The 27,979-nt window shown below is 43.1% G+C and overlaps 1 protein-coding gene across 5 annotated transcripts in view; it reads right to left on the reverse strand.

The window, feature by feature from the left end:
* Positions 1-8,305: 8,305 nt before the first annotated feature.
* Positions 8,306-27,979, reverse strand: part of LOC310743107 (C-type lectin-like) — a 37,742-nt gene continuing 18,068 nt past the window's right edge. For 2 of the 5 annotated variants that reach the window (XM_083573223.1, XM_083573222.1), the window contains exons 3-6: positions 25,222-25,316; positions 24,575-24,721; positions 10,723-10,834; positions 8,306-8,500 (exon numbers count right to left, since the gene is read on the reverse strand). In XM_083573223.1, the coding sequence (XP_083429349.1) occupies positions 8,430-8,500; positions 10,723-10,834; positions 24,575-24,721; positions 25,222-25,316 (425 nt within the window). In that variant the 3' untranslated portion in view covers positions 8,306-8,429. Of the gene's footprint in view, positions 8,501-10,722; positions 10,835-24,574; positions 24,722-25,221; positions 25,320-26,572; positions 26,818-27,979 lie in introns of those variants that run through there. The other 3 variants (XM_083573221.1, XM_083573220.1, XM_083573219.1) reach the window with 2 other exon arrangements.

Consider the following 27,979-nt stretch of genomic DNA (forward strand, 5'->3'; position numbering starts at 1 on the left):
GCCAATCACCTGTAACCAATAAAGTTGTGGCCTTATTTAGCCCATTAACCTTAATAATTATGTCATGAGTCATTATTTCCACTGTGGGGGCGGGAACTTGCCACGCAATTAAAGCCATAGCCTTGCTGCATTTCATCCAATAAAGACTGAACAGGAGACCCCTCTTGATATCTAGCACAGCATATTTTATGTTCCAACATCTCCCATTAAAAAGTCCTGTATAAATTTAGCAGACAATGACAAACCTAGACAGCATCTTAAAAAGTAGAGACATCACCTTGCCAACAAAGGTCCGTATAGTAAAAGCTATGGTTTTCCCAGTAGTGATGTATGGAAGTGAGAGCTGGACCATAAAGAAGGCTGATCGCAGAAGAATTGATGCTTTTGAATTCTGGTGCTGGAGGAGACTCTTGAGAGTCCCATGGACTGCAAGAAGATCAAACCTCTCCATTCTGAAGGAAATCAGCCCTGAGTGCTCACTGGAAGGACAGACCGTGAAGCTGAGGCTCCAAGACTTTGGCCACCTCGTGAGAAGAGAAGACTCCCTGGAAAAGACCCTGATGTTGGGAAAGATGGAGGGCACAAGCAGAAGGGGACGACAGAGGACGAGATGGTTGGACAGTGTTCCCGAAGCTACCAGCATGAGTCTGACCAAACTGCGGGAGGCGTGGAAGACAGAAGTGCCTGACGTGCTCTGGTCCAGGGGGGTCACAAAGAGTCGGACACGACTAAACGACTAAACAACAACAAAATTTAGCAGACTAACCTTGGCCACCGTTTGGACCGTCTTCAACTTTACTTATTCTGTCCATCAACGCAATGTTATTCTTTTGCAATCCTGTTATTTCTTTACGATAGGCTGCGAAAATGTTTTCCAGCTGGGAGAGTCTTAATTCTACCTTCGCAATGCGATTGATAATGTCCTTCATGGAGCTTTGAGGTGGAGCAGCAAATTTTCCATCATTTGATCTCCAAGTCCACTCTGTAAGAATAAGCAAAACATTGGGCTCTTCGGAAGGGCTCATTTCGCCAACAGCTGGCATCTACAAGCTCTTTCAGGCACACAGGGCAAAGAACGGAGGAGAAATTTGATTCAGTTGTTATTATTAAATTTAATTTATTACAGTCGTACCTTGGAAGTCAAGCAGAATCTGTTCCGGAAGTGCGCTTGACTTCCAAAACGTTCAGAAACCAAAGCGCGGCTTCTGATTGGCTGCAGGAAGCTCACTTCTGGGTTTGTGGCATTCGGGAGCCAAAACGTCCGAGTACCAAGGCGTTCAGGATCCAAGGTATGACTGTAGTTGCTTTATCTATTTGCCATGGCAACTCAAAGTTACTTACAACATGAGTTATCAGCCTGCCCACCTCATGCAGACAGTAAAACCATAGGAAATATACATTAGAACAGCCCACCTGCTCTAAAAGGCCACAGATTGTTAAAGGTCAAATGCTTGGTTAATAAGGAATGTTTTTGGCTGATGACTGAAGATGGGTAATGTTAGTGCCAGGCGAAGCTCCCCAGCAAAAACATCCCAATAATGCGGAGCCACCACTGAAAAGATCCATTGTTCTTGTGTTTCCATCCTCCAAATCTCCCATGGAAGGGACACATGAAGAAGGGGCCTTGGATGGTGACGACAACAATTGTAGCTGCCTGAACCTGGACCTAGGGACTGAGATGGACTTCCATGATTGCAAAAGCAGGAATGATAGCTGGAGGGGACCAGAGATGGATTTCTACGGCTGCAAAACGTAATAGTCTAACATTCGTGTAGTTGCCATGCTTGGCCAAACCAGATAGTTGAGCTGGTTAATTATAAGCTAAAAATGAAGCTAGTTGACTCTTGAGGTCAACGCTTTCCTGTTTTGTCAAAGGAAGGGAGATACAATGAGGAACTACAAAACTTGACTTGGCTGGTTCTACCAGCTAGTTTCAGAAGGGAAAGTTTGAACTGGTAGCTAAGGAAATATGTATTCTCCTTCTCCTCCTCCTCCTCCTCCTCCTGTATACCACCTTATACCCGCAGGTCTCAGGGTGCTTCGCAACATAAAATAACAATATAGAAATACAAAATATAAGCAAAACGAACCCAAGCCCTCATGGTTGGCCTGTCCCAGGCAGAATATATCTTCGTGGAAGATGACCAGGAGCCTCAAAAGAGAAAGTCTGAACTTGAGTGATAGATGCCCCATCTGTACCTAGAGAGCAAGGGGAAAGGATTGGTAGAAAAGTTCATGTGCTCATGCAACTGTATTCAGCCACATTGCTGAGGGTAGCCATGTGCTTTGACTTAAGCAGGAAGAACTGCTGTAAAAATCCTACCACATCCTTGTAAGGTACTGCAATACGAAGCTAGCTACCTCCATTCCAAATGAACACCACCAACATTAATTAGTCGTGTATATGATGTGCTGAATGTGTCTGTGGCATTGCTTAATAAACAACTAGGTAGGGAGCCCCAATCCATGCTTCAAAGAGACTACATAGTGGAACCTCTACTCACGACCACAATCCGTTCTGGAGGCCCGTCCTTATGGTGAAACGGGACACTGGGAGAGACGCCGTTGTGCACTTGCGCGAACGGCAATCGACGCTCCTGCGCATGCGCGAACGGCGAGTGGCGGCAAACCTGCCGGTTACTTCTGGGTTTGCCGCGGTCGCAACCTGGAACGTCCGCGAGCAGAGGCGGTTGTAAGTAAAAGTTCTACTTCTACTTCTACAATGATCTACTGGCAGTGATTTACCTGAACAGATAAGAGCATCCATCTAGCTCAGCACCCTGTTCTCACAGTAGTCAACCTATGGGAAACAGGATGCAGAATTTGAGCATAAGAGGACTTTCCCCTCCTGGGGTTGTTTATAATTGCTCAATTACACATTGAAATGGAGCGTAGGAACCAACTCCAAGGGGCCCTGGGAGCTTCGACCTCCACAATGAAATATTTGAGAGGGCCAGGCCCCCCTAAAGTTGATGGGCATTCCCATTCAAACGGTGTGTGCGCATTGCATCATGTGATCAATTATGCAGGGCTGGGCATATCTACGCCCCCACCATATTTTATTCAAGTTGGCACCCCTGAAATGGAGAAAACCTGTATATATATTGGTGAAGGGTTTGACACTGGGAAATTCCATGGAAGCACGCTGAAGCTCTCTCCGAGCTCTAACAGATTGATAACTAACTGCTGGTGTTCTCTGCTAACACTCAAGTGAGTGTTTAACCTTAGATCATGTGAAGGGATTCAGTTGCAAATCTCCTGTTAGTCTTTCTCTGGACGCCACAGAAAACATAAGAACGCCATCCTGGTGCCTCTCCATGGAGCTGCATAGTCTTAGGCTGGATGCAGGCTATGGGTGAGACAGAGCTTTGATTTTGGCTGTGATCGTAATTCTATATTTAAGAAGAACTTATGCTTGAATATGCATATGTTTTATACCACTTTTTGGAGGTATCATTGCTTGCTTTTGGTACCTGTTTTGAAGAAGTTCCAAAGGGCAGGCGTGCTTGGGCTTGAGAGGCTGTTGTTGTGAGGATATATGCAGCTTCATGGAGGAAAGGCGGGGTTTTAAAAAAGCAATAAATAAAAGCATAATCCTCCGCCACACACACTTTTGCCAGTCAGTTGCTCTCTACAGCTCTCCATTTGCTCTGCTATGGCTCTTAGCCCACCAACACATAACAACACCAACAGAAGGATTAGGAGGTCCAAGCACCGGAGAGGCTGATTTTTTAAAAATATATCTTTAGTTTAGACAGGCTACTAAGAGATTGTGAACAATGAGCAGAGAGGGTATAAAGCGATTTATTCTTCCTCTCTTACAAAGGGGTTGGTTTTCTAGGACCAAAGCAAGCACACCTTCAAGCACCCCACAATCATCCTATGGAACTCACCGCCACAATATGTGATCTTGGCCTTTAGGTTAGGCAGGTTTTTTAAAATGATGGCTCAGAGAGAGAAAATTTGTCTCCCAACAAGTATTAGCCATGACTTGGTAGAAACGCCGAGAAACAATAAAAATATCACTACTACTAATGATTATCTTTTTGTGCCTGCCAAACAGCCGTGTCGTGCTTATAACATTCGATTCTCTTGTTAACTATGCTATTTTAAATGTGCATTTTATATTTGACTTCACTTAGCAATGCTTTCTTTTGAAATGTTAAAGATTTCTTTGTGTGTTAACTTTGTCTTGTGTTAAATAAGTGTTCTGTCGTTGACCTCCTTTATTTTGAAATCTTTAAGGTAATATTTTATTGTCCTGTTAACTATCTTGCTTTGACTGTATACTTTATATTTGACTTTCTTCAGAAATGCTTGATTCTGGATTGTTTTATTAATGCTTAATATGCTGCAAACTGTTTTGAGGTTTTTCTTATAAAGCAGTATAGAAATGAAAAATAATAATAATAACAACAATAATAATAATACAACCAATTTATTAACCACCTTCTAAAGCAGCGTATTAAGTAGCAACCCCCCTTTTCTTCCTCTGTGACTTCTGCTGTGCCGTCTAAATGCCCCGCCTTACTTCTACATCCATGCATGATATTTCTAACCCAATCTTCACCAACCAAGCACCTGGGAGGAATTGCAATTGAATAACTACAGCTTTTTAACAAATCTATTATATAACATTGAAACGGATATAGCAAAACTTAACATTCCTGCACTGCAGGGGGTTGGACTAAAGGATGTTTTCCAACTCCACAATTCTTTGAATCCATGATTGTTGGCAAGCAAACCCTGCAAATTTCAAACGCAGCCACAGTTTATTTCATCTTCCCAACGGAGACCCATCCATTTCCCTTCCAACTTTTCATGTGCATTTGCCTCCACTGAGAGCCTCTGAAAGATTAGCAAAGCCAAAGAGAACTACTTACCTCTTTGTCTCACTGCCTTTCCCCAATTAACTTGTCCAGGGCAAGGGAAACTTATGTTCCTTCTGCACAGGTTTCTATATACAGAGACTGCCAGGGGGAGGCATGTGCTGGCAATGCAGTCATCAGTCACAACCTATTAGAACAACAGTTTATTTTTCCAGGTGAGCAGTGACCTGTGAACCAGGAACTCCCAGTGAACTGGTGTAGGGTGCATGGAGAATATAATATTAAAAGCTGAAGTTCTGGACAGGACAGACATAAACGATTGGGACATTTCTTTCAATTCTGATCACTGGTCCACTGAGCTCACTACTGGGTCTAAACGGACAGTCAGACTAGGGTTGCCATATTTCAAAGTTGCTAAGTTTTTTGGGGCAAAGTTGTTGAGCTTTGCCATTTTTGAACTATTTTTCTATGGAAAATTGGCAAAAACGACACTGCTGCCATATGTCCGGATTTTCCTGGACGTTTTTCCGATTTCCGTTTTCAAACGATAGATGCTGCAAAGCCCTTGAAGTTTTCCTTCATCTCCGGCTTAATTGTGAACACTCATGAGTTGACCCAGTTTCTTGTTGGGCTTCCTAGAGTGTTTAGGAGGAAACATCCCTTCTTCTGGGGTCAGCAATAGTCATACCTCGTGTTGTGTAACCTCCAGGTTATGGAATCTTCGGGTTACGGCTGTGGCAAACCTGGAAGTGGGTTTGCCACTTGCGCATGCGCAGAAACGCTCTGCAGCGCAGCGCATGTGAGCAAAAGTGATCCTCTGGTTACAGAATTTTTGGGATATGGCAGGGCCTCCGGAACGGATCCCATTCATAACCTGAGGTACCACTGTACTCACCTTTCTAAATGTTCCTAGAATGTGCCATTTTCTTCATTTTAATCCATGGGTAGGCAAAGTAAGGCCAGGGGGCCAGATCCGGCCCAATCACCTTCTAAATCCGGCCCACGGACGGTCAGGGAATCAGCATGTTTTTACATGAGTAGAATGTGTGCTTTTATTTAAAATGCATCTCTGGGTTATTTGTGGGGCATAGAAATTCCTTCTTTTTTTCTTAAAAATATAGTCCGACCCCCACAATGTCTGAGGGACAGCAGACCGGCCTCCTGCTGAAAAAGTTTGCTGACCCTTGTTTTAATCTCTACACTCTTCTACAAATGTTTTTAGAAACATTTCCTCACCAAGAAAGCTCACCAATACAGTGTTCAGAGCTAGTGAACAGAAAACCCCAAATTCCAACAGAGATCTGAAAGAGTCTTTCATATAGGATGGCACAATTACCTTATGACCCTCAGAATACATTGTGAGATCTATGCTATAGAACAGTGTTCACTTTGTGTTGAGTTATGATGTTCCCTAAAATTGTCAGCCTTATCCATCACATCAGATGCTCATGATTCAGAAATGTTTGGCTAGAAGAAAATGTCTCCATGATCCAATGGACATTCTGTACTTTTCCGTGTATAAGACGAGGGTTTTTTCTTTTGAAATAATGTCAAAAATGGGGGGTCATTTTATAAAAGGACAGTGCAGAGTGGGGATGGGGGAATTGGTTGCTGCCGCAAGCAGGAGTTTTTCTGCAGCAATTGGGTGGGGGATTGGTGGCTGCGGCAAAGGCTGCTGTCAATTGGCTGTTGCAGCGGCAATTGGGCGGCGGCTGGCAGCAAGCGGACAGACAATTGGCGGGTTTGGTGATGCGTGCAGTTGCCATCGACAGTCTTGCAGGTGTGTGATTTTTTGCAATTCCCCCCCCCCCCCAAGAAAGCTCAACAACTCTGGGCAATCTCCCCCCATTTTCTTAATTTTGTGTCCCCAAAATAGGGGGTGTCATACACGGGATGGTGGTTTATAGATGGTAAGCAGTTATTAGATTTTTAGATAAGGTGATTAATTCCCCGAAGAAGAAGAAACCTGCAACTAATCCATTTATATTAGTATATTACTTTGGTTTGAATGAACCTAAAGACATTCCCGCATAATGTACGGGAATATGTACAGGAATATGTATGGGAATATGTCTGAGGGTGCGACAGGTGTCAGAGGGCCAAAGGGGAAAGAACTGCACCAGCGGGGTTACTGGAATCCTTACCGACACCGGGGAGGCCCTGGGAGGTGGTGTCCATTGATTTTATGACTGATCTGCCCAAGTCAAGGGGAAAGGCAGTGGTGATGGTGGTGGTCAATCTACTGACCAAAATGTGTTACTTCGTGGCCTGCTCCCATGTGGTGTCAGCCGAGGAGACAGCCAAGCTGTTTGTGGATCACATTTTTAGGCTGCATGGAACTCCATTAAGGGTCGTCTCCGATCGCGGAAGACAGTTTACCTTGTGGTTCTGGCGTAAACTCATGAGCCTGCTGCAGGCAGAGGTGAGCTTCTCAATGGCTAGGCACTCAGAAACCAACGGGCAGGCCGAGAGAGCGAACGGCATATTGCAGCTGTACCTACGCTGCGACGTCAGTGAGAGGCAGAATGATTGGGTGGGTGGAGAAATTGGCGGTAGCTGAGTTTGCGTATAACAACGCTGAACATGTGTCCATGGGGATGAGCCCATTTATGGCCAACTATGGGCCTTCCCAGGGCGTGGAGAGGAGGAATGAAGTGTGCCAGCTGCAGAGCAATTTGCAGAAGATATGGAGGGACTCTCAGATTGCTATTGTGCCTATTAGGTGGTTGCTTGAGAGCAAACAGGCAAGATCCCTCACTGGTCTTTTCAAAAGCTTTATGATTGGTGTGAAGCATTTACATTGCAGAAAGCCTCAATTCCATGTCTTGCTCAGTCACTAGCAGAATCTGAGAGTGGGCGGTCCTTAAACTTTCCCCAGCAGAGTAGTCTCTTGACCCCCATCTGACGCCTCCCCTCTCTGCGTGAAAACCTACTGCGCAGGGAAGGCTTGGGTAAAGGGGGACCTCCCTCCTCCCCACTTTCTTCAGGCAAGGTGTCTTGGCTCTTCCTTGCATCCTCCGAGCCTGCAGCTCTTCCCCACTAGAGGTGGGGCCTCCCTCCTCCACTGAGGAAGTGCTGCTTCCCACGATCTTTGGAGGCTCTCTGTAATCCAGCTGCCCTTCCACCTCTCGCCTCTGAGCTGATGGCAGTTCCCTGACACAGACTGATGCAGAAGCACAGGGCAACAGGACATTTACAAGTGGGGCAGGACTTTTGCATCCTCTGTACACTGTGTCCAGACTTCCACCCAGGAAGTTTGACCCCCAGAAGCGCAATCCATTATCTCTCAAGACAGAGGAATGCCAACAACCAACAACATTTTTTTTAATGTTCCCCTTGGGGCAGAAAAGCAATTTCTCCAGGACACTCAGGTGGAGATGCCAGAACTTCTGTAAACCAAAGATGCTATGAATGGATGAAAGGAGAGGAGACAGAGAAACTCCAAGCCCTTGTGCTGATTTGAGAGAAAGTATCAGAGGCCAGAGAAGAGAAGATCTGACCCACAGGCAGCCTATGGGGAAGGGGCATTGGAAGGCAGAATTCAGCCCCATATTCCTCAAAGGTCACTGAGCGTGTTGAAGCCTCGATAAACGGCTGCCCTCAGTACCTGGAATATCTGCAGAGATAGGAAAGGGCAGTTTCACAGTCACGGTCATTCCACTGCAGGTAATCTAGAGGGGGAAAGAGAGAAAAGGTGTCAGGTGTCCCTGTCCTTTCATGGCTTCTTCCCGCTGAAAGAAAATCTTAATTCAGACCTGGCAAAATGATCCCAATAAATTAAATTGGATGGCAGTTTCCACTCCACACATTTGACCAAGCGATTTTTGTTTTCATTGTAATTGACAGAATCTAGGACAATTCCGGACTGCAGCGATTTATGTAGGAAATGGTTCAGTTTGGTTTTGTATTTTTTGTTAATGTTTTATTTATTTCAGCCAAACATAACTGTGCATGAGTGTTAGTTTGTGTATGAATGGGTTAAGATCATAGAGGTGTGCTCCTGGGTTCACTAGGTCATGCCCCCTCTTCTCTGATGAGGGAGTAAGTGAAGTCTTCACTCCTTGTCCCCCCCCCCACTCTTTGCACCATGGTCAAGAAAGACATGCCTACATGGGCTCCAAGCTTAGAGCACATGGTTGAAGCTACCATTTTGCATTTACTACCCAAGAATATTCTGCCTGTGTTTTCCTTGCTGCTGCTTGGATAAACCAAAGCAGGTTGGGGCACCTCCAAGAGACTCTCTCTCCCTATCTATCTATATATCTATCTATCATCTATCTATCTATCATCTCTCTCTCTCTCTCTCTCTCTCTCTATCATCTATCTATCTATCTCTATCTATCTATCATCTATCATCTATCATCTATCTATATCATCTATCTATATCATCTCTATCTATCTATCATCTATCTATCTATCTATCTGTCTATCTATCTATCTATCTATCTATCTCTATCTATATCTATCTATCTATCTATCTATCTATCTATCTATATCTATCTAATCTATCTATCTATCTATCTATCTATCATCTATCATCTATCTATCAATCATCTATCTATATCATCTATCATCTATCATCTATCTATCTATCTATCTATATCTATCTATCAATCATCTATCTATCATCTATCTATCTCAATCTATCTATCTATCTATCTATCATCTATCTATCAATCATCTATCTATATCGTCTATCATCTATCATCTACCATCTATCTATCTATCATCTATCATCTATCATCTATCTATCATCTATCTATCATCTATCTATCTATCTATCTATCTATCTATCTATCATCTATCTATCTATCTATCTATCATCTATCTATATCTACCTATCTATCTATCTATCTATCTATCTATCATCTATCTATATCTATCATCTATCTATCATCTATCATCTATCATCTATCATCTATCATCTATCATCTATCATCTATCATCTATCATCTATCATCTATCTATCTAATTTCAGATCGAAGTTTTACAATCACATATCCAACATACAGCATAAAGACAAAGAACCTCCTTAACTTCGCTCCCCCCCTTTGTGGGTCCTTTTATGAACCATTTTCTCCTGCATCTTTTATAATAATCCAAGTCCAAATGTTTTACCTCTCCATTGTATCCCAAATTTGCCATTAAACTACAAGTGTTCTTCCAATCCTACTAAAGATTTTAGCTGTTTACAATGGTTTATTAAGATAAATTATAAATTCCCCCCATTCCTTATTAGAATTTTGGTCTTTCTGATTTCTGATTCTTCCGGTCATTTTTGCCATTTTGGCATAATCCATCCACTGAAATCTGCCACTCTTCATCCACGCAGTCGCGGTTTCATACATAAATTGTCTTTCCTGCTCCATTGGGACCCGAGAGACTTTCTCAAAGAAGAAGAAGAAGAAGAAGAAGAAGAAGAAGAAGAGGAGGAGGAAGGGGAGTTTGGATTTGATATCCCGCCTTTCACTCCCTTTACGGAGTCTCAAAGCGGCTAACATTTTCCTTTCCCTTCCTCCCCCACAACAAACACTCTGTGAGGTGAGTGGGGCTGAGAGACTTCAAAGAATTGTGACTGGCCCAAGTTCACCCAGCAGCTGCATGTGGAGGAGCGGAGACGCGAACCTGGTTCCCCAGATTACGTGACTACCGCTCTTAACCACTACACCACACTGAATAGGCAGGTCGCTGGTTTGTGAAAGCCTCCCTTCTGCTGACATGGCCAACTGACCTGCTGGTTTGCTCAGGCAGGAGGTGGCTAGGGACAAGTTCTTCTTCTCTATGCACTCACCCTTGGACTGCTTTCAACCAGGCCACGAGTGGCACACAGTATAGAAGAAGATGACTGCTGGCACTCCCAAAGGCATATTGTGATACACCCCCCCTTTCTCACCATTAGTTTTCAGTTCGGCACACTTCTCAATGCCACCTGTCCCACTGGGCTCCCCGGGTGCCCATGCAGTGTACGGGAGTGGAGACATGTCAACCCACTGCCACTTGGAGATCTGTAGAGACAGAAAAAGAGACAGGAAATTAAGAGTTAGTTAAATAATTGAGATTTAGAACCTTAAGATAAGTTAAGAAATTTTATTTTAATTGGAATACGGTGTTTTAATAATGATGTTAGAAAACTGCTGCATTTAAATACAAGGAAATTCAGATGGGAGGGATCAGAGGAAGTCCAAAACATGTTTATGATGTTAGAAGTTTAAATAACCAATTAATTTGTATTGCTTAGGTGTTTGTTGACATGTATTTCCCCCCCTCTTTTTCCTATTTACTTTTTTTGTTAAGTTTGTGATTTTGTTTCTTTCTTTTTTGTCATAGTACGTGTTATATTTGTAAGAAACTTAATAAAAACTATTTTAGAAAAAAGAAAAAGAGACAGGGGCCTTCACATATATTCCTTCACTCCCTGAAGGAATATATGAAAAAATAGGGTTCCAAAACTGGAATATTAATAGATAACGTGTAAAACGCACAGGGGTAGGTGAGGAAATAATAAAAGAATCAGCTGAACAATGATTAAATTATAACAACACAACAAGATGGAAGAAGTAAAAAGAGAGAACAGAAGCAGTGATCTGTGGGCCTGACAAGATGTCTCGGGAAGTGTGCTGTCTCCCCGGGGCTAAGATCCAAGATGTAACTGAACGACTGCAAGGAATCATAAAACCCACTGACAAATACCCCTTCCTCTTGGTTCATGTGGGAACCAATGACACCGCAAGCAATAGCCTCCAGAAGATCAAAAGAGATTACGAGGCTCTGGGCAGGAAACTGAAGCAATTAAATGCACAAATTGTCATCTCATCTGTCCTCCCAGTTGAACGACGTGGCCCAGGGAGAGAGGGGAAAATAGTGGAAGTGAACAACTGGCTTCGCAAATGGTGTAAACAGGAACGGTTTGGATTCTTAGATCACAGAATGCAGTTTCTTGAAGATGGACTTCTGGCAAGCGATGGGCTGCACCTCACAACGGTTGGGAGGAATGTTTTTGCCAAAAATCTCAGAAACCTCATCAGGAGGGCTTTAAACTGACTAATGTGGGGGAGGGAGACAGTGCTCCTGAAGGTAGGAGTCTATCAATTGATGAAGATGATCATCCAAATGTCATAGACCGAATGGAGCAAACAGCACGCAGACCTAGTGGTGGGAGGAAAAAATCCTTAAATAAGAGACACGGGGGAATGATTAATGGACTTCAATGTCTGTACACTAATGCGCAAAGTATGGGAAATAAACAAGATGAGCTTGAGCTCTTGGTACAGCAAACTAAATATGACATAATAGGAATCACTGAAACCTGGTGGGATAAGTCCCACGATTGGAATGTAATAATGGAGGGATACAATCTATTTCAGAGAAACAGACCAGACAAGAAAGGAGGAGGAGTGGCGTTATATGTCAGGGATGTGTATACCTGTGAAGAGATCCAAGATTTAGAACCTCAAAGCCAAAGTGAGAGCATTTGGGTCAAAATTAAGGGAGAGAAGAATAACAGTGACCTCATTGTGGGAGTTTACTATAGATCCCCAAGCCAAACGGAGGACATAGATGATGCCTTCCTGGAACAGATGGCCAAGCATGCAAAAGGAAGGGAGATAGTAGTAATGGGGGACTTCAATTACCCGGATATTTGTTGGATGTCAAACTCAGCCAAGAGCATAAGGTCAAACAGATTCCTCACTGGCCTTGCAGACAACTTCATTGTCCAGAAAGTGGGAGAAGCAACAAGAGGAACAGCCATTTTAGATCTGGTCCTAACCAATGTTGATGACCTGGTTAGTGGGGTAGAAGTGGAAGGATCATTAGGCGCGAGTGATCATGCTCTTCTGAAGTTTACTATACAGCGGAAAGGAGCAGCCAAGCATACTAGGACTCAATTTCTCGACTTTAAGAAAGCCGACTTCATAAAACTTAGGGAAGTGCTTGGTGAGATACCATGGACAGTAATACTAAAAGGAAAGGGAGTTCATGATGGCTGGGAGTTTGTTAAGAGGGAGATAGTAAAAGCACAACTTCAGGCAATACCAATGAGACGGAAACATGGAAGGTGCCTAAAGAAGCCAGGGTGGCTATCTAAGGAACTTTTAACTGAGTTAAGATTAAAAAAGGATGTGTACAAAAAATGGAAAAGGGGGGAAACCACCAAAGAGGAATTCAAACAAATAGCCAGCACGTGTAGACACAAAGTCAGAAAAGCTAAAGCACAGAATGAACTCAGGCTTGCTAGAGAGGTTAAAAGCAACAAAAAAGGCTTTTATGGGTATGTTCGTAGCAAAAGGAAGAACAAAGAAACAGTGGGGTCACTCAGAGGAGAAGATGGTGAAATGCAAACAGGGGACACAGAAAGGGCTGAACTCCTCAATGCCTTCTTTGCCTCAGTCTTCTCCGATAAAGAAAACAATGCCCGACCTGAAGAATTTGGAGCAAATGATTCAGCAGAGGAAACACAGCCCAGAATAACTAAGGAGATAGTACAAGAATACTTGGCTAGTCTAGATGTATTCAAGTCTCCAGGGCCAGAGGAACTGCATCCAAGAGTATTAAAAGAACTGGCAGATGTGATTTCAGAACCACTGGCAGTCATCTTTGAGAATTCCTGGAGAACAGGCGAAGTCCTGGCAGACTGGAGGAGGGCAAATGTTGTCCCTATTTTCAAAAAGGGGAAAAGAGAGGACCCAAATAATTACCGCCCAGTCAGTCTGACATCAATACCAGGGAAGATTCTGGAGCAGATCATTAAGCAAACAGTCTGTGAGCACCTAGAAAGGAATGCTGTGATCACCAATAGTCAGCATGGATTTCTGAAAAATAAGTCATGTCAGACTAACCTGATCTCGTTTTTTGACAGAATTACAAGCCTGGTAGATGAAGGGAACGCAGTGGATGTAGCCTACCTTGATTTCAGCAAGGCATTTGACAAGGTGCCCCATGATATTCTTGTAAAGAAGCTGGTAAAATGCGGTCTTGACTATGCTACCACTCAGTGGATTTGTAACTGGCTGACTGACCGAACCCAAAGGGTGCTCATCAATGGTTCCTCTTCATCCTGGAGAAGAGTGACTAGTGGGGTGCCACAGGGTTCTGTCTTGGGCCCGGTCTTATTCAACATCTTTATCAACGACTTGGATGATGGACTCAAGGGCATCCTGATCAAATTTGCAGATGACACCAAACTGGGAGGGGTGGCTAACACCCCAGAGGACAGGATCACACTTCAAAACGACCTTAACAGATTAGAGAACTGGGCCAAAACAAACAAGATGAATTTTAACAGGGAGAAATGTAAAGTATTGCACTTGGGCAAAAAAAATGAGAGGCACAAATACAAGATGGGTGACACCTGGCTTGAGAGCACTACATGTGAAAAGGATCTAGGAGTCTTGGTTGACCACAAACTTGACATGAGCCAACAGTGTGACGCGGCAGCTAAAAAAGCCAATGCAATTCTGGGCTGCATCAATAGGAGTATAGCATCTAGATCAAGGGAAGTAATAGTGCCACTGTATTCTGCTCTGGTCAGACCTCACCTGGAGTACTGTGTCCAGTTCTGGGCACCACAGTTCAAGAAGGACATTGACAAACTGGAACATGTCCAGAGGAGGGCAACCAAAATGGTCAAAGGCCTGGAAACGATGCCTTATGAGGAACGGCTAAGGGAGCTGGGCATGTTTAGCCTGGAGAAGAGGAGGTTAAGGGGTGATATGATAGCCATGTTCAAATATATAAAAGGATGTCACATAGAGGAGGGAGAAAGGTTGTTTTCTGCTGCTCCAGAGAAGCGGACACGGAGCAATGGATCCAAACTACAAGAAAGAAGATTCCACCTAAACATTAGGAAGAACTTCCTGACAGTAAGAGCTGTTCGACAGTGGAATTTGCTGCCAAGGAGTGTGGTGGAGTCTCCTTCTTTGGAGGTCTTTAAGCAGAGGCTTGACAACCATATGTCAGGAGTGCTCTGATGGTGTTTCCTGCTTGGCAGGGGGTTGGACTCGATGGCCCTTGTGGTCTCTTCCAACTCTATGATTCTATGATTCTATTCTATGATTCTATGATTCTAGAGAGAGAGAAAGATCAAACATGGATGAAGGGGAACGAGGGGTATAGGGGAATTTGAAATATTATTTATAATATAAAAGCTTTAATATAATATTTCTTTAATATACAGCTTTAATATAAAATTGGGAAAGGAGGAACTTCCGGAGGCGGTGCCATCGGCAATGGCGGATTCCCTCTAGTCTGGAGGGAGTAGCTCCGCGGAAATCGGGTCTTGCCGCTACGGCGAAGCGGGGACCCTTTTGAAAATCACAGGCGGGTGAAGCCTGTGACCGTGGGACTCGGCGGGCACCTTCAGCGCCCCCCCAATTCGCGAGGGAACCCCGCGAGGGGCTCCGGAGCGTAACAGGGGAGTGTGGCACGGTGCTGAGAGTCAATTGCTCTTTCCGTGGAGTGAAGCCGCGCAGCTGTTGCCGGAGAGCGCTGACCTTTTTCCTGTGACAATTCGGCTACTAAACAACTACCCGTGAGTAGGTGAAGCTTAAAGATTGGGGATGAAAGGGAAAAAAGGGACTAATTTGGCACTGAAGCGGGAAGGCGTAAACAGGAAGTCCGCCTTCCGCTTTCTGTATACAGATCAAAGCAAAGACTGTTTAAGCTAAGACCTGGAGAACTGCGTTTAAAAGTCTCAAATCCGAACGTCAAAACAAAAGAATTCCCTCCCTGAATTGCAGGAGAGGGGAGGGAAGAGGGGAAAGTAACTTTTTGCCTGCAAAAAAAGAAAAGAAGGAGAGAAAAGGGAATAAAGACCACCACTTAATCCTTGGGAACGGATTGCCAGGATTATTAGAACTGCTGTACTGAGAGTCGCACTATTTCTGGACAATGTAACTTTTTGACAGTTAACTCTGCAAGGGAGATACTTGTTGAAGGGCTTCATTGGACTTGAAACTGTTGCCTATTTTGTTGAAGGGGGACTTTGGAAAAGTTGGAAAGATACTCTATTGCAATATTATTGACTGCTACTGTGTCCCCCTAGAGGAACACTGAAATTGTTACAACCAGTTGGGGAATTTTCCATTTTCAATTAGCTTGGGAATTTCCACTGCAAAACAAGCTTTGGCCATGGGACTGACCTTGATTCTCAGACAAAGTGTGATGGATGAAAAAATAACAAGATCGGGCAAGGTCAGATTGCAGCAGACCAGTGCAGTATCCCAGCAGCGTAGACCATCTGCATCCGGCCCTCCTGCACCACAGGGGGAAGATCCTGTACAAGCTGGGTCAAAGGGAATGGCCTCGGAAGAGGGATTTACTTCAGTACTAAATAAAATTTATGAAACATTGGAAAAATTAAGCAAACAAGTTACTGAAGCAACAACTAAAATTGACCAAAATACTATCAGCATTAACAACCTGGGGCAGAAGGTGAATTCCAATACAGAATCCATTGAAAAACTGCTGCAAGAATCTACTTCTAATCGAAAGACAGCTGAGGAAGCAAGGGAAAAAGCAGCGGCTGTAGAGGAAAAGATAACACCGATATGCAAACAGCTTGGGGACCATCAGTTGCTTTTGTCTATGATTGAACTGAGGGAGAAACAGACTAATCTGAGAATCAGGGCGGTACCTGAACTTGAAAAAGACAGCCTAAGTGATTTTCTTACACAGGAATTTGCAGACTTTTGGAACTTGGATGATAAGCAAGATAGTAAGTGCCTTTAGACTTGGAAGAGGAGGGAGAAAGAACAGGTCGAGAGACTGTTTGATTACCCTCCGATCAAAAGAGGAGAGAGACAAAATACTGAGTCTGCACTTCCAGAAGACCCTGGAAATAAACGAATCAAGAGTGGAGATATTTAAGGACATTCTGAAACATCTTTTGGACCTTAGGTCTAATTACGGAGATTTGGTGGCCCTGTTGAGAGGAAATAGAACCATTTTTAGGTGGGAATTCCCCCAAGGCCTATCCTTTACTTTTAAAGGGGAAAAGTTTAAAATAAGATCAGTGGAAGATAAAGAAAAAAATTTGAGAGAACACGGAGAAGACCTGCAAAAAGAAGCTGTAGAAGAACTAAGAGCCATAAAACCAGGAGTACTAGACATAGTACCACCACCTTTGGGATTGGACAAACTAGAGAAAGTGATACCACCATCAGAACAAGAGGAATTATTGGGAGCAGTTGGAGGAAAAGCAAAATAAATACACCATGTCTCTGCAACTATTAAGTTGGAACATTCATGGATTTAACTCCCCGGAGAAAAGGAGGAAAGTCTTTCATTTACTGAAAAAGGAACAATTGGACTTGATTTGTTTACAGGAAACACATGTGATAAGGCTACACAGGAAAGTATTGATTAATAAAAGATTGGGTCAAGAGTTTATTTCATCGGACAAGGTTAAAAAGAGAGTAGTAGTTATTTATGCAAAAGAGAGCCTATCACCGAAATTCATTTTTAAAGATGATCAAGGAAGATTTGTGGCAATCGAAATTCAAACACAAGGAGGAAAATTTTTGATAGTAGGAGTTTATGCACCAAATGAGGGGAAATCTGAATTTTTTAAGAAGTTGCATGAGACATTGTTAGACTATATGGACTACAACATCATTATGATGGGAGATATGAACGGAGTGGTATCTACAAACATGGACAAGTCGCAGAGACAGGTAGTTACGAAAGATGGCAGACTACCAAAAACCATTTTTGAATTGACTGACAATATGGACTTGATTGACATTTGGAGAACTAAGAACCCCTTGGGTGGAGAGGGAACCTTCTTTTCTGAAGCCAAAATGACACGGAAAAGAATTGACCAAATATGGATAACTAGAGGCCTGGCACCTAAGACCCGAAAAGTGGAAATTTGCCCAAAAACATGCTCCGACCATAATGCTGTGAAAATGGAGATGAAATTAACACCAACCGGTTCCTTCAGATGGAGGATGAATGTCACCTTGTTTAGAGATCAAGAGGTTACCAAGAAGGCCCAAAAAACCTTGAGAGACTATTTTGAGATAAATATGAACACTACCATTGAAAAAAGAGTAATCTGGGACGCAAGCAAAGCGGTTATGAGGGGGTTTCTAATTCAACAGAATGCAATAAAGAAGAGAACTCAAAATGAGAAAAAAGATAAAATTTTGGAAAAAATAAAAGAGGGTGAGAAGAAACTGAGAGCGAAACCAAAGTCACAAGAGATTCTGAGAGATATAAAGTTATACCAAGTGCAATATATGAAGATGATGAATCAGGAAATTGAATGGAAAATCAAACAAATGAGACAAAGGACATTTGAATCAGCTAATAAATGTGGAAAATTGCTAGCTTGGCAAATGAAAAAAAGACAAAAGCTCAACACTATTACTAACTTGGAAGTGGAAGGAAAGAACATTCAGAATCCAGTGGAAATTAGAAAATGCTTCCAGAGGTATTTTAAACAGTTATACACACAAGGGCCACAGAAAGAGTTTGATATAGACCAATTTTTAAAAACAAATGGATTACAAAAAATCTCTCAAGAAAATAAGATAATGCTGAACCATAAAATTACAGAACAGGAGGTAGAAGGTGCCATTCAGAATATGCAGTTGGGCAAATCTCCAGGGCCAGATGGCCTAACCTCAAAATATTATAGATCCTTGAAAGACTGGATAATTCAACCACTAAAGGAGGTTTGTAATGAAATTTTGGAGGGGAAAAAAGCGCCAGAGTCGTGGAAGGAAGCCTATATTACGCTTATACCAAAAACTGAGTCTGAAAAGACACAACTTAAGAACTACCGCCCCATATCCCTGCTCAATGTGGATTATAAAATATTTGCTGATATTTTGGCTAATAGATTTAAAAAAGTATTAGTGGAAGAGATACATAAGGACCAAGCCGGCTTTCTCCCAGGTAGACACTTGTCTGACAACACGAGGAATATAATTAACATTTTGGAGAAGTTGCAAGTGAACATCAATACTAAAGCAGTTTTAATTTTCGTAGATGCGGAGAAAGCCTTTGACAATATTTCTTGGAATTTTATGAAGAAAAATCTCCAGGGGATGGGGGTTGGTCAAGGGTTTGAAAATGGTATAAGTGCAATTTACTCAGAACAAAAGGCTAAACTAATTGTTAACAATGTGGTGACAGAGGAATTCAAGATAGAGAAAGGGACACGACAAGGTTGCCCAATTTCCCCATTGCTGTTTATTTCGGTCCTGGAGGTTTTGCTAAATATGATTAGAAGGGACCGTCTGATTAAAGGTATACAGGTCGGAGCCAAACAATACAAACTGAAAGCTTTCGCAGATGACTTAGTTTTGACGTTACAGGAGCCAGAATCTAGTACTAAAAGAGTATTAGAACTGATTCAAGAATTTGGTCATGTGGCAGGATTCAAGTTGAACAAGTTAAAAACTAAAGTTCTTGAGAAAAATTTAACACCAATTGAGAAAGAGAGGTTTCAGAAGGAGACAGGTTTAACATTGGTTAAGAAAGTAAAATACCTGGGGGTTAATATGACTGCTAAGAACTTAAACTTATTTAAAGATAACTATGAGAAATGTTGGTCAGAAGTGAAAAAGGACTTAGAAATATGGTCAAATTTGAAGCTTTCCTTGTTGGGTCGAATTGCAGCTATAAAGATGAATGTATTGCCAAGAATGTTATTTTTGTTTCAATCACTGCAAATTTTGGACAAAATGGATTGTTTCAAGAAGTGGCAGAGAGATATTTCTAGATTTGTCTGGCAGGGCAAGAAGCCCAGAATAAAATTTAAAATATTAACTGATGCAAAGGAAAGAGGTGGATTTGCCCTGCCAGACCTTAAACTTTACTATGAATCAGCAGCATTCTGCTGGTTGAAAGATTGGCTGCTTCTTGAGAACACAGACATTTTGGACTTAGAAAGTTTTAATAATGTTTTTGGGTGGCATGCATATTTGTGGTACGACAAGGTTAAAGCACATAAAGCATTTAAAAACCATATTGTCAGGAAAGCATTGTTCAATGTCTGGATAAGATATAAGGACCTACTTGAAAATAAAACCCCAAGGTGGTTGTCACCGATGGAAGCAAAGGCTCAGAAAAAGCTCAATATGGAGGCCAAATGGCCGAAATATTGGGAAATTCTGGAACAAGAAGGAGACAAATTGAAATTGCAGAGTTTTGAGAAATTAAAAGATAAAATGTGAGACTGGCTTCATTATTATCAAATAAGAGAGGCCTATAATTTGGACAAAAAAACTGGCTTCCAGGTGGAAAAATCAAAATTGGAAACAGAACTGTTAGATCCCAAAACTAAGATACTTTCAAGAATGTATAACTTGCTGATAAAATGGAACACGCAGGATGAAACGGTTAAATCTGCTATGATTAAATGGGCACAAGATGTTGGACATAACATTATGTTTGCTGACTGGGAACAGTTGTGGACCACTGGTATGAAATTTACGGCATGCAATGCCTTAAGAGAGAATATTATGAAAATGATATACAGGTGGTACATGACACCAGTCAAGCTTGCAAAAATATATCATCTGCCCGATAATAAATGTTGGAAATGTAAAGAAAATGAAGGTACATTCTTTCACCTTCGGTGGACGTGCCCAAAGATTAAGGCTTTCTGGGAGATGATCTATAATGAAATGAAAAAGGTATTTAAATATACCTTCCTGAAGAAACCAGAGGCCTTCCTCTTGGGCATAGTCGGCCAATTGGTGCCAAAGAAGGATAGAACTTTCTTTATGTATGCAACAACAGCAGCAAGAATACTTATTGCAAAGTATTGGAAGACACAAGATTTACCCACCCTGGAAGAGTGGCAGATGAAGGTGATGGACTATATGGAATTGGCAGAAATGACTGGCAGAATCTGAGACAAGGAGTACGACAAGGCTGTATATTGTCTCCCTGCTTAATTATATGCAGAATGCATCATGCGAAAGGCTTGGCTGGATGAATCCCAAGCTGGAATTAAGATTGCCGGAAGAAATATCAACAACCTCAGATATGCAGATGATAAAACCTTGATGGCAGAAGGTGAGGAGGAATTAAAGAACTTTTTAATGAGGGTGAAAGAGGAGAGCGCAAAATATGGTCTGAAGCTCAATATCAAAAAAATGAAGATCATGGTCACTGGGCCCATCACTTCCTGGAAAATAGAAGGGGAAGAAATGGAGGCAGTGAGAGATTTTACTTTCTTGGGCTCCATGATCACTGCAGATGGTGACAGCAGTCACGAAATTAAAAGATGCCTGCTTCTTGGGAGAAAAGCAATGACAAACCTAGACAGCAGCCTAAAAAGCAGAGACATCACCTTACCAACAAAGGTCCGTATAGTTCAAGCTATGGTTTTCCCAGTAGTGATGTATGGAAGTGAGAGCTGGACCATAAAGAAGGCTGATCGCCGAAGAATGGATGCTTTTGAATTGTGGTGCTGGAGGAGACTCTTGAGAGTCCCATGGACTGCAAGAAGATCAAACCTCTCCATTCTGAAGGAGATCAGCTCTGAGTGCTCACTGGAAGGACAGATCCTGAAGCTGAGACTCCAATACTTTGGCCACCTCATGAGAAGACTCCCTGGAAAAGACCCTGATGTTGGGAAAGATGGAGGGCACAAGGAGAAGGGGATGACAGAGGACGAGATGGTGGGACAGTGTTCTCAAAGAGACCATCATGAGTCTGACCAAACTGCAGGAGGCAGTGGAAGACAGGAGTGCCTGGCGTGCTCTGGTCCAGGGGGTCATGAAGAGTCGGACACGACTAAATGACTAAACAACAACAACAACATGTGATTGTAAATTTAAGTCTGCTGCAACTGGATTTCTTATGGACTGTTCCAATCCTGATTGTATTGGGTTTGTGACCATTATGCACATTTGCCTTCAGTAGCAGTAAAGCTCTGCTGTGTGAAATATTAATTGCCTCGGGTCTATTTTTGGGAATCCTGCAATGTGTTTAAATTTATACTCTGCTACCTATCTGCTGGAATCTGCTCTGGATCACTATGAGTAGAATTTCATGACAAATCTCAGGGTTGTGGGTTCAACGAAGATTTCTTCATTGCAGAGGTTTGGATGAGGTGGCCTTTCTGGTCCCTTCCCTCTCTACAGTTCTATGATTCTATGGCCTTTATGAATCTAAGTCCATTCTACTGTCGAACAGCTGTTACCATCAGAAAATAAGAAAAACAAAGGAAAGAATAGGCTATTGAAAGATGATGCAGAGGAATTGTGCTGCACCTTCCAAAAAACCAACACAACAAACCAGCCCAGTGGAGGACTACAGTCTATTTAAGGTCCCTAAAATTCTTCTATGGCTTGGATTAAATTCTGAGCTGGGGAAGAGCTGCCAATTTCTTGACCTTTCAATTCTCCCCTATTCAACATGATGGAGTGTGAGGCCAGAAAATGACCTTATGGTATAACTGAAGATATATCTAGTATGCCAAATGGTATGAATGGAGACATGTCTGAAGTGTGAGCAGAACCAGATGGTACGTGACTCTGAAGACAAAAGATAAAGAGGTTGTTGAGTCAAAGATAAAGAACTATTGAGCCAGTTAATGGACTGGGCAAAACTGGATGGATGACTTAATGGACTGCAACAAAAGCAGGATGTACCAAATGTCTGGGTGAATTAGAGGACAAACTGAAGACATGTTGAAACAAGCAAGCTATTCATGGAGACAGCATGGCAGCATGACAGAAGCCAGACTGTGGGAGACTCTTCATGAGGACATCATGAGGGACCAGTGTAACAAAGGGAACATTGATTCCTATGAGAGAGGAGACTATTTAAGAAGCTGCAAAGCCCTGGCAAGGTGCATTGGCTGTCTGACTGCAGAGGAAAGCCACCCAACAGACTCTTAAGAAAGGCTGATCACCTTTCTTAGTGGGTCCAACCATCTGGTGAGTATGAATGAGAGGAGTGAATGAGCCCTTATTAGCTCTTACCAGTTAATCAATAAAGGGTTGTATTCTGAAGAGATCTGTGTCATTCTGTCTTTCTTGAAAACGCTCTGATCCAAAAAGAACTTAGCTGTCGCTCTTATGACAGGAGCACTGGGAAGGAGGAAGTTAAGAGGCTGTAGCACCTCAACAGTGATGGCCGAGTTGCCTCTCCTCCATATAATAATAATAATAATAATAATAATAATAATAATAATTATTATTATTATTATTATTATTATTATTATTATTATTATTATTATTTATTTATACCCTGCCCATCTGGCTGGGTTTCCCCAGCCACTCTGGGAGGCTTCCAACAGAATATTAAAATACAATAAGGAAGGATGGAGTGGCCTTTGTTCCCTCACTGTCCTTGGACCTTCTCCTTCCCTCTGTGGAATTCGATCCTATCCCAAGTAGCAAAGAGCAGGGAATGACACGTCCTGTTCCACCGCCTGAGGAGAAACGACCTTGACAGATTAGAGAACTGGGCCAAAACAAACAAGATGAATTTTAACAGGGAGAAATGTAATATATTGCACTTGGGCAAAAAAAATGAGAGGCACAAATACAAGATGGGTGACACCTGGCTTGAGAGCAGTACATGTGAAAAGGATCTAGGAGTCTTGGTTGACCACAAACTTGACATGAGCCAACAGTGTGACGCGGCAGCTCAAAAAGCCAATGCAATTCTGGGCTGCATCAATAGGAGTATAGCATCTAGATCAAGGGAAGTAATAGTGCCACTGTATTCTGCTCTGGTCAGACCTCACCTGGAGTACTGTGTCCAGTTCTGGGCACCACAGTTCAAGAAGGACACTGACAAACTGGAACGTGTCCAGAGGAGGGCAACCAAAATGGTCAAAGGCCTGGAAACGATGCCTTATGAGGAACGGCTAAGGGAGCTGGGCATGTTTAGCCTGGAGAAGAGGAGGTTAAGGGGTGATATGATAGCCATGTTCAAATATAAAAAAGGATGTCACATAGAGGAGGGAGAAAGGTTGTTTTCTGGTGCTCCAGAGAAGCGGACATGGAGCAATGGATCCAAACTACAAGAAAGAAGATTCCACCTAAACATTAGGAAGAACTTCCTGACAGTAAGAGCTGTTCGACAGTGGAATTTGCTGCCAAGGAGTGTGGTGGAGTCTCCTTCTTTGGAGGTCTTTAAGCAGAGGCTTGACAACCATATGTCAGGAGTGCTCTGATGGTGTTTCCTGCTTGGCAGGGGGTTGGACTCGATGGCCCTTGTGGTCTCTTCCAACTCTATGATTCTATGATTCTATTCTATGATTCTATGATTCTATGAGAAATGGGAATGTGCTGCCCCTCCTCACTGCTGCCAAAGGCATGGGTGGCTGTGCCTGCGAAGCAGCAGGACGGGTTTCAGCAAGCTCTCGCGAGATTTTGACAAGGTCACACGTGATCTTGCCAGTAGCAGGCACTGCTCCCAGCGCCTTTTCTCTTTTCTTGACAGAGGTGGTGTGGGGTGACCGTGGCGGTGCTACCTCTTGGGGTTCTGCCATGACTGCTTCACCCCACCTCAGGGGAGGGCCAGTCCTGTAAGAGAGGCTTCTCTCCATTTAGTTGAAGAAGTGATGGGGATACTGTTCTCCACACTGCATGGCAGTGAATTTTCAAATATTTGAAAATTTCTGGCACAATGGCCTCTTCTTCTAACGTAGGGCACACTTTCTTGGTTCAGCGGCATCTTCCTAAGCTTTCGATCTGCAGTTTCCTCGGGCACAGAATATGGAGAGGAAGAAGAAACAAAACAAAACAAAACTAGAAGCTTCCTGTACACACCTCACTCGCCTTGTGGGCAAACAGCCCAATCCAGACCGCAGAATTTTTTTCTTGATTGAAACGAATATAGGCTGCTATTGTCTTCATCTCGTGGTCATCAAGGATGGAAGCCAGATGTGCTCCTTGCTTCTGCGTTTGGCAATCTGCCTGAGAGAGATAAAGAGTTAAGGTTTTCACCCTAGAGGGTGCCCTCTTTGACTCCATCCCACCCCAGGGGGATGAATTTCAGTGGCCAGCTTGGGTTGGCAGGATCAGCCCCACAAAGTATCTAGGGTTAGGGTTAGGGCTCCAGGTGAGCTCAAACATTCTTGAGCATAAAGATCGCAAAATTAGAAACGGCATCTTTACTTACGTCTACTTTGTGTGATATAGACTCTTATGCTTCTATGGAATCAGCACTGAATTTTATTTGATAACAAATCAGATAGAAAGAACAAGAGATCGTTTTGCCAGTTAGTGGTTTGAGTTTTTAAATAGACCTTCTCTTCCCACCACCACGCTGTGTACGGCACATAAATGCATACCTTCCTTTTATAATTTTGAATGCATTGGGTCATGATTACTCCGTGAGAAGATTATTAGGAAAATACTTTGAGAATTTTCTTAGTAGTTGAACAGACTGCAATATTCCAAGAATAGCTTCTTACCTCTGCATCATTCCAAGATAGGGGATTCTCAAATAATGCATAGCAACTTCCACCAAAGAACATCCATCTCTCTGGGCAGGGACTTGCTTCTGCGCCTGCTAGAGGAGAGAAAATCTTGGTGAGGGGGTGTAGCAAAGTCATGCCCTTAACTGTAATTTAAATACAATCAACAAATTTCAATTACACTTAGTGTTATATACTGAGTTGAATAGGATCCAAACTGCAGCAGTCTGATTGGTCCTAGAACAATAGGATCCAAAATGCAGCAGTCTGATTGGTCCTAGAACAATAGGATACAGAATACAGCAGTCTGATTGGTCTTAGAACAATGCAGCAGTATGATTGGTCGGCAGGAACCACCCAATCATGCTGCAGATAGAAGTGAATCCACAACCTGATTGGCTTACAGGAGAATTCCGGAATTAGCCAATCACGTGCAGCCCATTGTGTAAATAATTTATATAAGCCGATACTCTGAGGGGACATTCATTCATTTTCGTCCTCACCACTATGAGCTGAATAAAGAGCATGAAATCACTTTGCGACTCTGAGTATATTTCACTTAGAATCATAGGATCATAGAACTGTAGAATTGGAAGGGGCCCAATAGTCCAACACTTTGCAAAGCAGGAATCACAACTGAAGAACATCAACCAAACTCTGTTTAAAACTTCCAATGAAGGAAAGTTCACCAGCTTCTGAGGGAATCCATTCCTCTGTCGAATGCAGAGTTGTCATACAACCTGAATCTCCTGGACACATCTCGAACACTGCAGTTGGTAGCAGTGTCCGGGCAAAAATTGTCAAAATTTCGGGGGGAAATTTGGACGTTTGGCAACCCATGTTGGCAGTGTCGTTTTCATCAGCTTTCCATAAAAATAGCTCAAAAACGTCAATTATCGATGTGATTTTGCCCAAAGCTTTCCATAAAAATAGCTCAAAAATGTAAATTATCTATGTGATTTTGCAAAATAAGCTCAGCAACTTGGGGCAAACAGCAACAACAACAGCTCAACAACTTTCTGTCTGGATTTTCACTGTTTGAAATATGGCAACCCTACTCGAACAGCTCTTGCTGTCAGAAAGTTAACCCTGATGTTTAGTTGGAATCTCCTGTCATTGGTTTGAGTCCCACCCTCTGGAATGGCAGAAGACAAGTGTGCTCCATCTTCCTTGTGTCAGTCCTTTAGATATTTGAAGATGGCTATATTTAAACATTTATACTGAGTTATTTGTGTTGAATTGCTTGCTTGAGTGAACGATTAATTGCAAAGCAGAAAATGCAATCCTATACAAGCTGCATTCAATAGGTTTACCCCCTTAAACTGCAATCCTGTAACACCTAATTCACCTATGGGCTTATCCACATTGGAACAAAATATGGACCCCACCACAGTGTTGGCCCAAATCTTTTCCATTTCACATAGGGTGGTGTTGATGGTGTTCTTATCTGGATTTTCCAAGAATCGACCTCTCCTCACTGCATTTAAAAGGGGAAGGTCCAGGACAGCACTGGGGTGAGGAGAACGTCATGTGGACATCTCTACATCAATGGTGAGACCTCCACATTTTCCTCCAGTGTGGACGTGCCATGTATATAAAATATAACTTCTTGTGGGGAAGAGTAGGTCAGAATTCAGATACAGATTTGCTCAACGCTGTGTGCGGAGTTCTTTGTGTGACATCACACAGGGTGTGATGACTATAATGCAGCGGCTATAGATACAGGCAAAGACTAATTTGGGAAGAGGAGTCAAGAAGCACCTGAAGGAGGTGGTAGATGCACATTCAAGGGCATGAGGACAACTGGACTCTGTCATGCTTGATCCCCAGTAGATTGTACTCAGGACATGTTCTACTGGTCCTGGATAGTCATTGATAGTCTGTTCCTCCATGAGAAAAGTGATTTGGGGGAAAACAAAGCCAGAAGGACTTATTTGTCCTGACTCGGCCCCAGACACACTGACCAGATGTTTGGAAACTGTGGCTGGATGGTTACGTGGGAGCCGGTTGAAACTAAATCCTTTGAAGACAGAGGTCCTGTGGCTGGGACAGGACGATATGGGATTGGGGGGGCAACTCCCATCTCTTGCGGGGGCGCAATTAGTGCCAGCACTGTCCGTTAAGAGTTTGGGTGTAATCTTCGACACCTCCCTTTCCATGGAGGCGCAGATTGCAGCTATAACAAAGGCGGCATTTTTCCATCTCCGCCAAGCTAAGCAGTTGGCTCCTTACCTCTCTTGCCCTGACCTAGCCACTGTGATCCACGTGACGGTCACCTCCAGGCTGGATTATTGTAACTCGCTCTACGTGGGGCTGCCTTTGAGACTGACCCAGAAACTCCAGCAGGTGCAGAATGCTGCAGCGAGACTCCTTACGGGGTCTTCGCTGCGAGATCACATTCATCCGGTGCTATAGCAGCTGCACTGGCTCCCAGTGGAGTACAGGATCAGGTTTAAGGTTTTAATCTTTAAAGCCCTATACAGCCTAGGACCCTCGTACCTACGGGACCGCCTCTCCTGGTATGTCCCACAGAGAAACTTACGGTCTTCAAATAAAAACATCTTGAAGGTGCCAGGCCGCAGAGAGGTTAGGCTGGCCTCAACTAGAGCCAGGGCTTTTTCGGCTGTGGCTCCAATCTGGTGGAACACTCTGTCACAAGAGACTAGGGCCCTGCGGGACTTGACATCTTTCCGCAGGGCCTGCAAGACAGAGCTGTTCCACCAGGCCTTTGGCCAGGGCACAGCCTGACTCCCTC

Source organism: Podarcis filfolensis (genome assembly GCF_964270895.1).
Source record: "Podarcis filfolensis genome assembly, chromosome: 10".
NCBI lineage: Eukaryota > Metazoa > Chordata > Lepidosauria > Squamata > Lacertidae > Podarcis > Podarcis filfolensis.